Source organism: Penicillium solitum (genome assembly GCF_028829755.1).
Source record: "Penicillium solitum strain IBT 25940 chromosome Unknown utg000003l_segment0_segment0, whole genome shotgun sequence".
NCBI classification, from domain to species: Eukaryota; Fungi; Ascomycota; class Eurotiomycetes; order Eurotiales; family Aspergillaceae; genus Penicillium; species Penicillium solitum.
This window is the reverse complement of record NW_027072123.1, coordinates 878,189-894,390: the sequence shown is the minus strand read 5'-3', so window position 1 is coordinate 894,390 and position 16,202 is coordinate 878,189. Positions and strand designations below refer to the sequence as shown.

General features: G+C 51.3%; 8 protein-coding genes across 8 annotated transcripts; 3 read left to right on the top strand and 5 right to left on the bottom strand.

Annotated features, from left to right (window-relative positions):
- Window positions 1-799: 799 nt before the first annotated feature.
- Window positions 800-1,069, top strand: N7455_004248 (uncharacterized protein; the record flags this gene model as incomplete). Its single annotated transcript, XM_065604736.1, has 1 exon — window positions 800-1,069. The coding sequence occupies one exon, from the start codon at window positions 800-802 to the stop codon at window positions 1,067-1,069; it is 270 nt and encodes an 89-aa protein (XP_065461636.1).
- Window positions 1,070-1,481: 412 nt separating this feature from the next.
- N7455_004247 (reverse transcriptase) lies at window positions 1,482-3,188 on the bottom strand (the record flags this gene model as incomplete). The annotated part of the gene is made up of 1 exon (XM_065604735.1): window positions 1,482-3,188. The coding sequence occupies one exon, from the start codon at window positions 3,186-3,188 to the stop codon at window positions 1,482-1,484; it is 1,707 nt and encodes a 568-aa protein (XP_065461635.1).
- An 83-nt stretch (window positions 3,189-3,271) lies between these two features.
- N7455_004246 (exonuclease/endonuclease/phosphatase family protein) lies at window positions 3,272-5,056 on the bottom strand (the record flags this gene model as incomplete). The annotated part of the gene is made up of 1 exon (XM_065604734.1): window positions 3,272-5,056. One exon carries the CDS (start codon window positions 5,054-5,056, stop codon window positions 3,272-3,274), a length of 1,785 nt encoding a protein of 594 aa, XP_065461634.1.
- A 59-nt stretch (window positions 5,057-5,115) lies between these two features.
- On the bottom strand, window positions 5,116-6,939 carry N7455_004245 (uncharacterized protein; the record flags this gene model as incomplete). Its single annotated transcript, XM_065604733.1, has 1 exon — window positions 5,116-6,939. One exon carries the CDS (start codon window positions 6,937-6,939, stop codon window positions 5,116-5,118), a length of 1,824 nt encoding a protein of 607 aa, XP_065461633.1.
- A 255-nt stretch (window positions 6,940-7,194) lies between these two features.
- Window positions 7,195-7,464, top strand: N7455_004244 (uncharacterized protein; the record flags this gene model as incomplete). Its single annotated transcript, XM_065604732.1, has 1 exon — window positions 7,195-7,464. One exon carries the CDS (start codon window positions 7,195-7,197, stop codon window positions 7,462-7,464), a length of 270 nt encoding a protein of 89 aa, XP_065461632.1.
- A 1,115-nt stretch (window positions 7,465-8,579) lies between these two features.
- Window positions 8,580-8,867, bottom strand: N7455_004243 (uncharacterized protein; the record flags this gene model as incomplete). Its single annotated transcript, XM_065604731.1, has 1 exon — window positions 8,580-8,867. One exon carries the CDS (start codon window positions 8,865-8,867, stop codon window positions 8,580-8,582), a length of 288 nt encoding a protein of 95 aa, XP_065461631.1.
- Window positions 8,868-12,199: 3,332 nt separating this feature from the next.
- Window positions 12,200-12,651, top strand: N7455_004242 (uncharacterized protein; the record flags this gene model as incomplete). Its single annotated transcript, XM_065604730.1, has 2 exons — window positions 12,200-12,530; window positions 12,623-12,651. The coding sequence occupies 2 exons, from the start codon at window positions 12,200-12,202 to the stop codon at window positions 12,649-12,651; spliced, it is 360 nt and encodes a 119-aa protein (XP_065461630.1).
- Window positions 12,652-13,861: 1,210 nt separating this feature from the next.
- Window positions 13,862-14,163, bottom strand: N7455_004241 (uncharacterized protein; the record flags this gene model as incomplete). The annotated part of the gene is made up of 2 exons (XM_065604729.1): window positions 13,862-13,933; window positions 14,035-14,163. 2 exons carry the CDS (start codon window positions 14,161-14,163, stop codon window positions 13,862-13,864), a joined length of 201 nt encoding a protein of 66 aa, XP_065461629.1.
- Between the last annotated feature and the right edge of the window lie 2,039 nt (window positions 14,164-16,202).

The following is a 16,202-nucleotide window of genomic DNA, read 5'->3' as shown; positions in this document are numbered from 1 at the left end:
AATAGTAGCGTTCAATCTTGCGAGGGGGTGGCGATCTCGAGAACCTAGCTCGTGGGCCTTGGTTGCATCAGTTCACATGGTTGTCCTGGAAACTAGACCCAGTTTCTTGTCTGAGCTTTCCAAAGTTCTGGGCCCTTTTTGGCTATCATGCCAAAGAAAGACAATCTTCATCCTGAGATTGCAAGTATGCCAAGGCCTACGCGCCCAGGGAGTAGAGATTTAGTAAAGGCAACATAAGTTGGCTGCGTAAAAAGGAAAGGAATAATATTCAGCGGCGCGAGCCTAGAGATGGACAGGATTGATTCTAGTGAGTCCAAAGGGTCCTCCGGTCAACCGAAGGTACAGCACAGCGTTTCCGTCAGTCACAAATTCTCCAACCCATTATTTCGGCATCTGTTGAAGGATATCAAGCCTCATGAAAGAGACGGTGACCGTGGTTAAAACGGAGAGATATAGAGTGCAAGCGCGTTGAGCGATTTAATTGCAAATTCGATGACAGGTACGAATCTTACTTTCGCGGCATTACTTTCTTCTCAACAGTCGATGAAAGTGGTTCACCACACTCAACGCACAATTTTGAGAGGAATTATTCCAGGTCGAGGCTTGACTCTGTAGGCCACAAAGTCTCCAAACACCACTTCAACGTCGTTGAAATCGCTTCAACGCTTATTAACGAGACCGTGGCTCTAGTAAGTAAGTAAGTAAGTAAGTAAATTTCATTCGCGGATCTGTCAGGCGGGGAAGCCCGATTTGCCGGCAGGGCACTACGTGATAGCCGGGACAACTATATCACATGACGATGGCTGTTTACTCCGTTGTTTCCGACGATCCGCTCCGACGCCCCTTTGTTACGCATTTCACCTACCCGGGTCATGGCAACCCAGAATTCACCAGGGCTGTCCAGGCTTGGCAGAGCCATGAACAGTCCGGCGGCGTACAGAAGGCGTGCTCTCTCCAAGGAAACAGGGCAAACTTGCCATCCCCGTCTTCAGTTGATCGCTTTCATCCCTGCGGGACCGAGGCCTGTACTGTCCAGCAACTCGCACAGCAAGCCGTGAAGGTGATCTAGTGACGTAGGGGGGTACTCACTGTAGTTCTGGGGACCCGAAATGGGGCAAGCGAGAGGATCTATAATCCTAGGGTCACGAGTCTACTTTGTTAGTGACTCGGTAGGTGGTCGGCAGGCTCCTAAATTGGCCGAGGAGCTTACTTTGCATCAGAAAGTTGACTGCTTTGACTGCTAACGTTGGCTTTGAGAGCCATTCTTTCCATGGGTCGTGGCCCCCTCGGTCAAGACCAAGAATTCGGTGACGGAGTTCTGTGAAATGGGGGCAAGAGAAGAGGATGTGTTGTGTGTTTATCGTGCCTTGATCACATGTGCAACGCGATGGGTTGCGTAGTGGGTTATTTTCCAGGGCCTGTTCCCTCCACTGCGGCAGGGCAGCGAGGTAAGCGGGGAGACCTATCTTACCAGTCTGCATCTACACCAGCACTGAGCTGGCTGCGCGTCTCAGAGACTCGTGTATCGCGAAGATCGCTTTCGTCGGTTCAGGGAAAAGTGCGCGGAGGTGAGCACCACTGTTGTTGGACGCCCACTCCTCCTTCCACCGCTTCGCAGCGAGTTCGCGGAGCTTAGTGCGGCAGCCGGAAAGGAGGATGACCGCTTCGGCGGGCCCATATGTGCTTGCTGCGAGCTTCGCTAGGATGTCCGCACGCTCGTTTCCATGCACTCCCATGTGACCGGGGATCCAGTGGATTCGGACGCGCCAGGCCGCTAGTCGTAAGTTTTCTATCTGGATGGCGATGTTGCGGAGAATCTGCTGTCCGGAGCTGCGTCGCGGGTGAGCACATGCTTGGATGGCGGCCTGGTTGTCCGTGAAAATGGTCATTGTGCGGGTGGGAGCTCTCGAAGTAGCGACAAGCTCCCTCACCAGGTCATCTTTGATATGACCGAGCGCGAGTAGGATACCCTTGAGTTCAGCCGCGTAGACCGTATCCTGGTCGTTAAGCCTGGCGGTTGCATTCCCTCTGGATGTGACTGCCGAGGCACCAACGCCTCCGTTCTCTGTTTTGCTCCCATCCGTGTAGGCGACTGCCGAATTCGGTCCGTAGAGAGGCGTCGCGCGGAGAATCAGATCATGTTCTTGGATGGCGGTGTCCTTATCTGGGGCTATCCGGGTCTCTGGCGGTTGCCACCACGGGGGAACCGCGAACGGCCGGATCAGCTCCAATCTGTTGACTTCAATCCCTTTGAACTTGAGATGTGTCTCCAGTTGTTTGAGTGGCGATATCAGTCCGTATCGTCGTCCTTCGTCGCTTCGTCTAGCGAGTGTGGACCTAAGAGGTGATGCATGTATGCGAAGACAGGCCTCTTCCGCGAGGCGTTGTATGGCGATTGCTGCCGGTGGGACGAAGAGACATACCTCTAGGGCTGGTCCCGCTGTCGTCCTGAAAGCGCCTGCGATACACTGGAGCACGTGTCGTTGCATCGACCGAAAGGCGCTATTGGCTCGATCCTCGAAAGATTTAGACCCGTATGCTCCTTGCGTATACCACGCGGAGCAGGCGAATGAGATCTGAGGGAGTAGGACTGCCGTCCACATGCGGCGGAGGTGTAGGGTCGAGACGCCCCACGTCATCCCCGCGATTGATCGTAGCGCGGCAATCAATTGTGCGGCCTTCTTGCGGCACTGCGCGATTTGGCTTTCTCCCGTGAGGTGTTCATCTAGCATGACGCCCAGGTATTTTAGCGACAAGGTGGGCCGGACTTCAACACCTTGAAGGGTGATGCTCTCGCCCGATGGCGGTCGATCTACTCTTCGAGCCCCCCAGCCTTTCTTCCACATGTGTATCAGTCCGTACTTGGCGGGTGCGAAGCGTGATGCGTGGCGACTGGCCCAGTCATCTGCGACTTGGTGCAGTCTCTCCAGGAGCTGGCAGTTGTCTAGCGCGGATTTACTCCATACCAGGATACAGATATCATCGATGTACCCGGTGACAAGAGCTTGTCCGGCTGCGGCGTCATGGAGTTCGTCGATGAGGTCTGCATTGTAGAAGAGGTAGAGGATCGGTGATAGCGGTGAGCCCTGTGGAATACCTGTGGCCACCGGGTGTGTGCCCATCGAGCCTTCCTGTAGAACCAGCGTTGTTGAGCGGTCTCTCAGGAAGCTGAGGATCCACCGGACCATTTGCTCCGGTATCCTCCGTTTCCTTAGACAGTGGGCCAGTCTCTCGTGCGCCACATGATCGAACGCGCCGGTCACGTCAAGAGTTAGCAGCGTAGCGACGTGGGCGTCTTGCCTCCATGACTCGTATATCCGCTCAAGGAGAAGGTGTAGGGCATGGTCGCATGACCTTCCGACTCTCCCCCCATGTGAGTATCCGGTAGGAGTGTGTGGGCCTCGACTAGGTAGCTCAGTCGGGTAGCGAGCACTGACTCGAGCGCTTTCCCCAGCGTGCTCAGTAGAGTGATCGGTCTGTAGGCCTTTGGTATGGTATAATCCGGTTTCCCAGGCTTTCTGAGGATGACAGTAGTGGACTCGCGGAAGTGATTAGGGCAATACCCTAGCCGCAAACATTCGTTGAACAGATGTGTCAGAAACGTGAGGAGGCCTGGTATCTCGATGGCCTTCTTCAGTGCGGCATTCGGGATCCCGTCCGGTCCCGGTGCCTTGTACGATGCAGATCTCTGTATAGCGTGCATGACTTCGTCGGAGGTGATTAGTGGCGCATTGACTGCAACAGGGTAGTCGTACCCCCCAAGGTCTGATAAGTCCGCAGTGGGTGCAGGAGGGAAAAGGACCTCGCGGAGGATGTCCGCCTTCTCTTCTGCCGTCACGTACTCCCTGTCCCCTTCACGTAATGTCGGAGTGTGGGTCGCCCGCGGGGTAGTATTCCTGGCCCATCTCGATAGCTTCCAGAAGTCGTCGATTGATTTGGTCGCTGCTTCCACCCGTTCCCTATGTGCTTCATTGGCAACCTTCGCGCTCTGGCGGCCAAGTTCGTGGCGTAGCTGTCGGAACAGCTCCTGGTCTTCGTCACTTCCGGTCTGTTTTGCCCATCTTCGCGCCCGTTTAACTTGGCGTCTTAGATTTTCTAGCTTCTTCGTGTATGTGGGAAAGGAGTATGGACCGACTCTTCTTGTCGGGACCGCGTTGTGGGCGGCGTCCGCTATTGCGGAGATCAGTTCTTCGACTGCCTGGTCAACGTCGTCGGTGTTGTGAAGGAGACGATGGGACCACGTCTTGGATCTGAGTACTTTCAACCACTCATCCCAATCGGCCTCCCTCCAGTTCGTGGTCGTCCGCGCGGGCGCTTCGGGGCATTGGATGTCGAATTCGGTCAAGACTGGCACATGGTCGGCTGCATATAGCCACTGCCTTTGGGTGGTGCACCGTGTACATCGCTCGGCTAGGGATCTCGACGCCCATGCCAGGTCCAATGTGGTCTCAACACGGTTACCATACACCAGGCCCTCGTATGTAAGCGCGCCTCTTTGCGTCAGCAGTTGCATGTCTCTATCGCCCATGATGCTGATTAGGTCCTCGGCATCTTCATCCTCCTGTTGTGATTGCGTCGTTTGCGACCAGAGCGGATGGTGCAGGTTAAAGTCCCCTACCACCACGTGCTGGCCCGCACCGCTATTCCTTAGCAATCTTCTGACTACCTGGAGCGTGGCTTTGGCGGTCGCCGCTCGTAGTTCTTGCCGATTTTCGTCACCCTCGTCTCGGACCTTGCTCTCCACATATATGTTGTGTACGTGTATCGCCCCACGATCAGTCTTGACTGTGAGTGTGCTTGCGTCTCGTGTGTGGTAACGGATCGACCATGATTTCGGGTCGATTCTCTTGTTGACATAGAAACAAACTCTCGGTTTCGCCGCGTTTGCCTCAGGTTTTCCTCCGTGTACTTGTTCCGTCGGACGGAGAAGGACGTGGAAGCGTCCTCCCAACGCCTGGGAGTACGTCGTCATGGGGTCAGTGTGGTTATACACCTCTGGCTCCTGGATCGCCAAGATCTCCATCTCCCGCACTCCTTCTTCGCCGAAGAGGTGCATCATGACCTTGTTTCTCGACTTCCATGTGTTGGCCTGCAGTATTCGAAGCTGGGTGGATTTTAACATTTAGTGGGTCTTTCAAGGAGAGCCTTCCGTGTTTGTCGACGCGTGGAGCGCGCCGGGGGAGCTTCCTCGCTAGTCCCATCCTGGGGCTCGTCAAAGCTCTCACTACGTTCTCGGTGCTGTAGTTCGATCTGTAAAGGGCCCTCTGGATGGCCAGGTTCTGTCAGCGAGTCGATAACCACAACATCGTTCACTGAGTCTACTGGTTGGGCGCCAGAACCGGATTGGGCGCGAAGATCTTCTACTATCTCTTCCTGACTCTCCTCTCCGGACTCAACAACGCGCCGCTTCTTCATCCGTGAGCGGGAGCGACTTGAGGACTTCTTTTTCGCTGCTTTCGCTGCCCGTGCTTCCGCCGCTCGTGCGTCTGCTTGAGTTGTTTCGGATGGTGTAGGGTGATCTTCTTCTCTCGGCGGCGATGTACTAGGCTCGCTGTGTCGTTCCGGGTGTAACTGCGGGCCCAGGCGTCTGTTGAGCTGGATTTTAGCCAGCTCCTCGCCTCGAATAGGGCATCCCCGATCAAAGGCAAAATGACTGAAATCGGGTCTCTTGTGCTTAGCACATTCAGCGCATTTGGCCTTGCGGCGATCATGCGCATGTGGGCACTCCTTGGAATCATGATCCCCTGCGCAGTAAGCGCAGTGAATGTCTCGCTTGCAGTTCCGAGCTATGTGTCCATACATCTGACAGCGGTAGCATTGCTGGAGGCGGTGACTGCCGTCAAATAACTGACAGTCGTGGTTCCTTCCGTAGATCGCCAGACCACGTAGAATGGCCTGGTTGGCGGCGTATGGGTCGGCGAACTCGATCAGGAGCTTCGCCGACTCTGGCCTCGTTTCATCCATTTTTCTCTTGGTCATCAGCCAGTCCATGTAGACAATCTCGGCAGCGGTGGAGATTCGTCTCACATTCTCGGCCTTCAGCTGTTTCCGCGCATCCTGGACGGACGGTGAAAATCGACAGGTCACGCCGTGGGCGACCACAGTGTAAGTCTGTCTTTTCAGTCCCGCGTTCTCGCCTAGCACCTGGCACCAAGTGTCGGACGACCCGGCGGGAGCAGCCTTGACGAGGTCTTCGTAGTCTTTGATGTCATCTGTCTGGACGAGAACGTCGCCACTAGGCAGAACTCGTGCTGCGGAAACGACTCGGTCTAGAAGTCTGATACTAGGCTCGGTATTGCCTGGCTCCCTAGCTACATCATTGATGGATCTGTTCAGCCGTTTGACGAGCTCATCCTCTCTCCTCCGAAGAGGGTCAACGATGGCACGGTCAGTGCCGCGGACGGTTAGCTGAAGATGCTCGCGCATCATCACTGGGGCAGGTGCACTGCTGTTACTGCTTAGATCATTACTCGGGACCGAAGTCCCATTGGTCTGCGTCCTGCTCATCCATCCTGACACCATCGAGGTTTGTGTTGTCACGTGACTCGCTAGCGCATCGCGATATGAGGTCGATCGGGGGATCGGGAGGGGATTGACGGATTTGCTGGTTGCTGATGTCTTTGCGGCCTGGACTTCGATGGTGTGTTGCATTCTTGATATCATATCGGAGTGCTTTCTGTCGTGCTCGGTCAGCAGGGCGCGAATGCGTCCTAGTTCTTGGAGCATCTCGCTATCGCGCATCTTGGTCGTCAGGGACGTCACTGCGTCGAGGAATTCGACGAATCGATCATGAGGAGGAATTCCGCCTTCATCAGCTGTAGCTTTCCATTGCTGGGTAATCTTCAGGAGTTTCTTCGCATGCGCTCGTGGTTCTAGTTCCACGTGGTCGAAGTTTGGGTCGGCCGACGTGGATGACCCCTTTTTCCTTTTCCCACCCATGGCGGCCACCGCAGAGGCGGAAAACGGATAAATTTGGGGTCAATTGATTCGTCTGGTTGTGGAGAGTAAAATGAGGTAAGTCGCGAAGCGCCAAACCTGCTGTTTCTGCAGTTCGTGTTTCGCAAAGAGTTTTTAGACCGTGGCTCTAAGTAAGTAAGTAAGTAAGTAAATTTCATTCGCGGATCTGTCAGGCGGGGAAGCCCGATTTGCCGGCAGGGCACTACGTGATAGCCGGGACAACTATATCACATGACGATGGCTGTTTACTCCGTTGTTTCCGACGATTCGCTCCGACGCCCCTTTGTTACGCATTTCACCTACCCGGGTCATGGCAACCCAGAATTCACCAGGGCTGTCCAGGCTTGGCAGAGCCATGAACAGTCCGGCGGCGTACAGAAGGCGTGCTCTCTCCAAGGAAACAGGGCAAACTTGCCATCCCCGTCTTCAGTTGATCGCTTTCATCCCTGCGGGACCGAGGCCTGTACTGTCCAGCAACTCGCACGGCAAGCCGTGAAGGTGATCTAGTGACGTAGGGGGGTACTCACTGTAGTTCTGGGGACCCGAAATGGGGCAAGCGAGAGGATCTATAATCCTAGGGTCACGAGTCTACTTTGTTAGTGACTCGGTAGGTGGTCGGCAGGCTCCTAAATTGGCCGAGGAGCTTACTTTGCATCAGAAAGTTGACTGCTTTGACTGCTAACGTTGGCTTTGAGAGCTATTCTTTCCATGGGTCGTGGCCCCCTCGGTCAAGACCAAGAATTCGGTGACGGAGTTCTGTGAAATGGGGGCAAGAGAAGAGGATGTGTTGTGTGTTCATCGTGCCTTGATCACATGTGCAACGCGATGGGTTGCGTAGTGGGTTATTTTCCAGGGCCTGTTCCCTCCACTGCGGCAGGGCAGCGAGGTAAGCGGGGAGACCTATCTTACCAGTCTGCATCTGCACCAGCACTGAGCTGGCTGCGCGTCTCAGAGACTCGTGTATCGCGAAGATCGCTTTCGTCGGTTCAGGGATAGACCGTGGCTCTCGCTACCAACTGCGCAACTGGTTCCTTGGTAGAGACGTAGCCGAAAAAATATAAAAGGAGCCCGATTCCCAGCCCAAAAAAATATCAGGACTTCGGTCCTCACACTCCGTTGTGTCATGGTGTCCCTCTCTTGCCTGCGGGCTTGAGCGGGCTTGAGAGTCTCCGTGACCACGGCTGTCGCTGCCACGAGCCCAGTGATGTAAGACTTGCGCTCCCTCGCTGCCACGAGCCCCGCGAGTGTAAAAAGGTGCTTCGCAGGATAGGTCTGCGTGAACAACAATCCTCGCAGGGGGGCGCTGCGTTACCAAGTGAACTCCGCAGGGGGACGCTGTGATGACAAGTGAGACCCGCAGGAGACCGCTGCGTTAACAAGTTCTCTGCAGGAGACCGCTGCATTACCAAGTTCTCCGCAGCCTAGGCTCTGCGTCAACAACTGTGTCTCGCAGGGGGGTGCTGCGTCAACAAGACTACCCCGCAGGATAGGTCTGCGTGAACAACAATCCTCGCAGGGGGGCGCTGCGTTACCAAGTGAACTCCGCAGGGGGACGCTGTGATGACAAGTGAGACCCGCAGGAGACCGCTGCGTTAACAAGTTCGCTGCAGGAGACCGCTGCATTACCAAGTTCTCCGCAGCCTAGGTCCTGCGTCAACAAAGCGTCTCGCAGGGACATCTGCGACAACAAGAGTCTCCGCAGGGACATCTGCGAAACCAAGAGTCTCCGCAGGGACATCTGCGACAACAAGAGTCTCCGCAGGGACATCTACGAAACCAAGAGTCTCCGCAGGGACATCTGCGACAAAAAGTCCCTCTAGCCCGTGCAGGCACCTCTTCGTGGTGCTAGGGACCAGTATTCGAGTATTCAAGAGTACCCGAAGAAGCAAAGACCTGCGCAACATCTTCATCGTCTGTTTATTTTTCCGAAGGGTCATCATTGGATACATAGAAGGAGCCCTAGTTAGATCTTCGCCAATTCAACAGCCAAAATCATAAACTAACAACTGAAGCGTCTTCAGTATCAAATGACGTATTTCACATTTTTTTCCCTTGGTAGCTTGTGATCCAATAACTTCCTCGCTACAATAGAAATTGGCATCTTTCATTCAGATGTAGGCAAACAGAGATGAGTGTTGTCTAGGAATGCTTGTTGCGTTGAACCGTTAGCGTTGATGTGAGTGTTGATGTGTGTGTGTTGATGGTGAGTGTTCATGTGTGTGTGTTGATGTGTGTGGTGGTGAATGGTCGGGCGGTGAAGGAGGTGGTCACCGTCTAGACCTTGCCATCGGTCCATGCCACCCTCAGATTATGTAAGATTCCTGAATAGGGGTTCAACTCCAACTTCTGGATTAATCGGTTATTTACGTCTATCACTGTCACCTACCGCCATAACCACTGGTATAGTAGGTAATCGATCCTAATAACGGTGTATCCTGTTATATAATTTATTAGATATATTGCTTTCATTATAATTTAATGGTGAGACTAGTAGACAGTATAATGTGAGTGGATTTGTAGGTTCAACATATTTTGTGGTCATATATATATATATATATTTGCACATATTGTAGTCGCATCCCTATTTATATTTATTTTAGATCACACTCTCAAGCCTCATTCAGACCAGACTCAACAGTCCACCGCTTTGACAAGCTTGACTCAATCCATCTCGCCCTTTATGTATCCTTAGCATTGTGGGACCTGTACGTGCCTAAAACATTGTAAAGTAAATGCGTGCGTGAAGGGCTGGTTAACAAGCGGCCCATGGGCCAACCAACGCCATGCCCGCCCATAGGCAAGTGGAAGTAACTCGTTGCGAATCTATGGGCCTCATGGGCCGTGTCGAGATCGATCAATATCCCCAGACGTAGCACAAGGGTTTGCTTGCCCTCTCATCCACACGATAGATGTATCAATTTGTATTGATTCTATCCCGCAAGCCATCTCTAGTGCCATTCTGATCAGACGGTGAATCTATACGGCCCCCAATTCGATTGAGCTGATCAAATGCAAAGACCAGACTGCCCTCCGTCGGTCCAACTATGAATAGGCAATACATACGCTCAAGATCAGACCTACCAGGTGCAGAAGCATTTGATGAGGAGCCGCTCGAAAGTATCATTTGTGGCCCAACTAAACATCGTGATGCGATAGACTCTGCTCTGCCTTGCGTAGTCGAAGTCAGAGCTTCAGTCGGCGATTGCAAGTCACTTAAGCCTACTCTACTGTAGGATGGCTATATTCTAGAACCATCCCCAGTGTGATAGTGGATTCGCAACAAAGAAAACCAACCAAGAATATCCGATCGGCTCCTACATTCGGGAGTCACCGCAACATTGTAAGTAATCCCCCCGTTGGTAACTACAATTCATATCGTACCCCATGTATCAATATCCAGTACTGCGTCCGAACCGCCGGTCGTTGCTTTCTGGGGCGTAGTACCCGGGTTCATGCGATCAAGCTTGCTCTGCTGCCGATAGAACGCAGCAGGATGGCTCTGGGTGGTGTTGTTACAGACTGAAACTCATCTTCACAAAGGATCTGCTTGAACAGTGATCTGTCAAATGTCGTCCAGGGCGTGGTGAGTTTGACAAATATATACTTAATGCTGAAAGGATGCCGACGCTGGTGGACAGAATCCGACGAGGCCCCTGGCAGGAGCTGCTTGCGCGATAGGTTAGAAAACGACATCAAAAGACAGAGACACGCAGCCAGCTTGGTGACCTGCAGTTTCAGTGACATCCAAAGCATATACGACTTTCTGGATAGTTGCTGGGCTTTGATAGAGAAATGTGTGCTTGGGGTCCAAATACACCAAGCACCTGTTCCAAGGAGACATTTCTGACTCCGACTTGATGCAGCTCCGTATATTTCCGCTTGGTTCATTTCCGCTCGTTCGTATATGTCGAAGCCTGAGCAACACGGAGTAAGAGGTGGGACAGTATCGGACGGTATTTTTGGCTCTTTAGTTGGCTCGGCTGTGCCTCGGTATAAACGGCCTTGTCTTCTCGGTTCGTATCTGGTACCGAAATTAGCCTGTAGGTCAGAAACGAAGGGAGTTGTGCCTCACCTTCTCCTTGCACGCCGATTTGGACTAACAACATGGCCAACGGCGAAGGTAGGAATCCCCTGTCATTATGCAAGACGAGACATCGGCATTTCTCGGCGCCTGCCAGATATTCAGGCTTGAAAAGATGCCATCCGAGAACGTGGGGCCACCCATTGGACGCCACTAGTCCAATTCACGAGGGCTATTCGTCATGGTGTTCGAATAAGATACACGGTGGTATAAGCAGTGGAATTTGGGGTATTTATCGCGTAGACACATCAGCATATGACCTGACGTACAGAGTCGACTGAGAGAGAAGGGCGAAGGTAGAGACGATCAGAACCTTACATTGACTCAATATCGACGCCACCAATGGCCATGTCGGGGTGATAGAGCGTAGGATCGCATCGGTATGATTCATGATCAACGGTATTCATGACCGGATTACGTTAAATGAGAGCCTAACAAAAACAGCGGAAGTGCAATGTTTCGGGACTCACAAAGTGGAGGGATTCAGTGGGTTAGCTTCAATTTTAATGAGCAAGAGGGGCAGTTCTAGGCCATGTTGCTGAGATAGTAAAATCCCGCAGCGAAAATGTCCAGAAGCTGTCATCCTCTATCATTTAATTGCGTGCAACATCACCTCGCCAGTATTGGTGTGTTTGGTCAATGCCATGCTTTGTGACTCCTCAGAACTAAACATTTGTTTGCGGGATCCCTAGGTCAGCAGAAATATTGACAGCTTTGCACAGGAGATAGTACTGTATCACGAGTATCTCTCGAATAGTCATTATTTGTTGCTCTCCAGTAACTAAATTTAATTGGTGGGTCATATGATTACGAGCTCCGTTTACCCCGCACTCAGGTGCTAGATTTCCAAATTTTGATTAATGACATATATCAATATTTAATATTTTGAACTTTCGCTTCCAAACAAGTTACGCTGACGCGTGCTGCTTTTGGAATGGCCGACCTGATGGTTCCATGGGGATTTAGACAAACCATCTCGGCGCACGGGGGTGATTGAAATCATAAACCATCCACACCGTGTTCTGAATCAAGCCAAGATATTTTTCGGGTAGATCAAGGCATATACCTCGTATTGCTGATTAATAAGCTTCACTGCTCGCGGGCATCGGCTTTGAACTTGGATTCACCTTATCATTCTTTGCAATTCTTCTACCGATCACCATGGATACTACCGAAATTCATACTTGCGAGGCCAGCGCATGGAATGCACTTTGCCAGTCCAGAGTCGCTCTCATCCCATTGCTCGCAAGAGATTGCGTGATGCTCTTCCCAGGCGGGATGATGCTCGCAGACGAAACTCTCCGATCCGCTCTGTCCGGCGATGCTTTTCAACCATGGAAAAAATACACTATAACTGATGCTCGAGTGCTTCCCATCGACAGAAATGGAACATGTGCACTGATTGTGTACAGGGTAATTGCTGAGCGAGAGGTGGGAGACGGAGAGGATAAAGCGGTGTTCAATGCTCTTTGCTCCAGCATATGGCGCCGTTGTATGAAAAACGAAGTACCGGAAGGTTGGGAAATGGTGTCTCATCAACAGACTCCTGTGTATGTTTCTGACTCTTTTGACTATGCATTATAGTACTTTATACTTATGCGTCAGGCAGGTAAAAGTACATATCCACCTATTAAAGCTCTAAATGTCTTGTCAATCTCCTCATCAAAAATCAAATGCCCCAGATGCCATAAGCATGATCCTAGGATCGGTGATTAAATATAGCTCCCTAACTCAGCATATCGTAGGTTAATAAAAAAAAACAGCTAGCTGGGTTTAGATCAGAACGAGACAGGCAAACGCATTTAAGTGCGGCGGCGTTGAAGAATTGAGAAGCCGCTCATTTTCGATGGCATTAAAGGCCGATTCAACATGTTTGAGCTCTCGTCATAGTAGAGTGAGGAAACGGATGCCCTTCAAGAAATGTTATTGTGGAAATCGGGTGGATTAGTTGATCCTGGACGTGTGTTGACCATTGCACACGTCGAACCCGATAAACGTTGAGTAATTAGGATGTCAACAGTTCTTGACGGCAGTGTTAGTTCTCACGGACTTTGCCCTTCATGCGCATGTCAAACGTGAAGGGGTTTACTGGGTGAATGTTTTAATTGTTCGAAGAAATCATATTGTTTAATTATTTAATCAAATTGATCACCACTTAGCAGAAAAGGAAGGATGGTGTTTATTAGATGTTATTGGCTTATTTGTCTCCACTTGCTCTGATGGATGTCCGTGCATTCTCTAATACCCTGCCACCCCCACGTCTACCAGCGATAATTTTTCACTCCGCTCCTACAAGATTGTTCTCAGCCGATTGCGAATACTTGAGCCAAGCCTCACTCTCGCGAGATAAGGGAAAAAAAAATACCGGGACCTGCTGTGGGTAACTGATACTTGGAAGGCAAAGTGCAAAGACACTGTTTGAAGAGACATGACGTTGATAAATGCACCCAACAGTTATTTGGAGTTGACCGAAAGCACAATCAATATCAACGATATCTTCCACGGCAATCAGTAGAATAAACGAGAATAGGACACATAGTCTGTAATACATCGTCGATGAGTAGTACAAGGCCCATGGTCAACGGCGCTCTCGAATTTCTCGACTGTGTTACTGGGAAGACGGGAAGGCCTAGAACCTTCGATTTAGCTATTTCCCCTCGCTTCCTCCATAGCTAGCTAAACGATGAAAGACGGTGATTGTGTGATCTACACTTAAGTCAACTATCGTAGAGTATTCCAGCAATCATAGTTCGAAGGAGAACTCGCTATTTCAAAACATTTTATCAAGAGCTCGTTCTACCATATGCATCAATGTCCAGCCCCTCAGCCGCCCATCTCATCGAAGTTTCGGGATTCGCCAAAGTACCCGGATAGTTTAAGTCCTAGGGAGTTTTCCTGTTTCATCAAGCAAGCTCGTACTAAATCGACAGCGTTGGCAAGGTGTAGTTTGCGTAGGGAGTATGGACTTAACATTTGGCAGGTGCGGACTTACACACCGCCTCTAACCTCCATCCATCAGGGTCAATAACGAAGGCAGCAAAATAGGATTGACCATAATGTTCCCGTAATCCAGGCTTGCCGTTGCAAATTCCCCCATTCGCTATAGCCGCCGCATAGAAGGCCATAACTATATTGTGACTTGAAGCATTAAAAGCAATGTGACATCCTCGCCCGGGCGCATGTGCTTCGTCACCATGCTCAAAGATGTTAACAATCTCGTTGTCTTCGTCGGGGCCATATCCTAAAGTGCGGGGTTCGGATCTTGATGGAGAAATGCGGCTCTCATACACAAGACCTAGACCGAGAGGAGAGAGTGTGGCAGAATAAAATTTCCTTGATATCTCAAAATTGCGAACCCCAATAGAAATGTGACTCAAAGCAAGATTGTCTTGGGGCATCCTGCGCTTAAGTTGTGAAGAGCTCCGTATCGCAGGTGTGGGGGACGGGAGTGTTGCATGGAACTATGAATCAATGCGTCGCACAAAGACGGTGGTCTTATTAGTAAAGCGATACGAGAGCAAGATTACAAGTCTATGCTAAAACTACAATATCGTTATTTACTATTGTACTACAATACTGCCAAGAAAATGTGTCAGAGCCATAGTAACCGTAATAGGTATAGCGTGTTTCGAAATAGAGTTCGAGAAAGAAACTCCGTGTGCAAGTGATGAAACTGATTTTGATCCATCCCGTATAACTTGCGATGCGGAGAGGGAGGGGAGAGCATAGCCTGTATCCACCGATCCTGTACGACAAGGGCGGACCTTTTCGACGTTGAACTGGGACGTCGTGGTTGATATCATTTTCAATATAAAACTGTTGTGGATGTGTACCGACCGGGAGCTAACCCCGGAACGATGGCGGACCCACCCGCGGGAGGGACCGAGCCCCCTCCCACAAACACCCAAGAAACCCAGGCCAGCTTCTCAGTTAAAGACTTCCAACCTCGAGTATCGATCGACGCAGGCCAAATCATAGGGAAAAGAACGAGAAATGGCGAAGCTTATACACCCGCCGAGGGCACAGGCCGGATTACCACCAGAGAGATATGGAAGCTCATCGACAACCTCAAGGATATCATCCATCGCCAAACCACGCTCATCGAATCCACCAAAGCCGACCTAGAGGAGGTCAAGCATGACCAGAACATCCTCCGAGAACAGAATGACAGGCTCCATAAGGAAGTCAGGGCCCTAAGAGCACAAATCGAAGCCACCCCACAACCAAACCCGCCTAGAACATGGGCAGCGATAGCAGCCAGCGGTACCAGTGACCCGCAACCAAGCCTCCAACGACCAGAAAAGGATCGGAACTACGTCCGCATTAGTACACAGAGATCATTGGTGGACCCAAGAGACAATAAGAACAGCGAAGGGAATAGTTTCGGCCGATACCTCTCTACCGACTCGGCTAACACCCATATCCGTTTAGCGCTGTTAAGCGCACCTTCGACTCAAGATACACAAGTGGCCGGCATTGGCACCACTAAAACGGGATACTTAGTTCGCTTCAAAGACCCAGGATCGGCCGATACAGCCCGCAACAACACTGAATGGTTAAATAAGCTAGGAAACAATACAAAGCTGGTCAAGCCGCGGTTCGGCATCGTCATGCACCGCACTCCTACAGAGAACTTCGACCTAGAGAATACGAACTCTCAAGCCATTCAAACAATTATGGAAGAAAACGACCTAGCCGAACAAGGCTTCTAAATCGAAGAGTTAGCATGGCTTAAGCGGAAAGATAAAGTTCTGGGGAAGTTTGCGTCGCTTGGTATCTGGTTTGACTCTACAGAAGGAGCAGAATACATCCTTAACAATAGTCTCCTTGTTAGGCAAAGATATATCGGTAGCGTAGAACGCCGCGAAATCAAGAAAAAGAGGTACTTCCGGTGCCAACGTTTCGGTCACTTAGCGTGGTAGTGCAAGGAAACACCACGCTATGGGCACTATGCGGGTCAACACAAGCGGCAACGATGCCCTCCAGGGATCAGGGCCAGATACCTGGATTATAACGGCGAACACCCAACTAGTGACCGACAGTGTGCTACGCCCGCAGCTTCCAACCCCCATCAATGTTAGAAACGAACCTACGCATACTACAGTTAAACATCATAAAATCGGGACCTAGGATGGAAGTACTCATCAATGACCACCAAACCCAA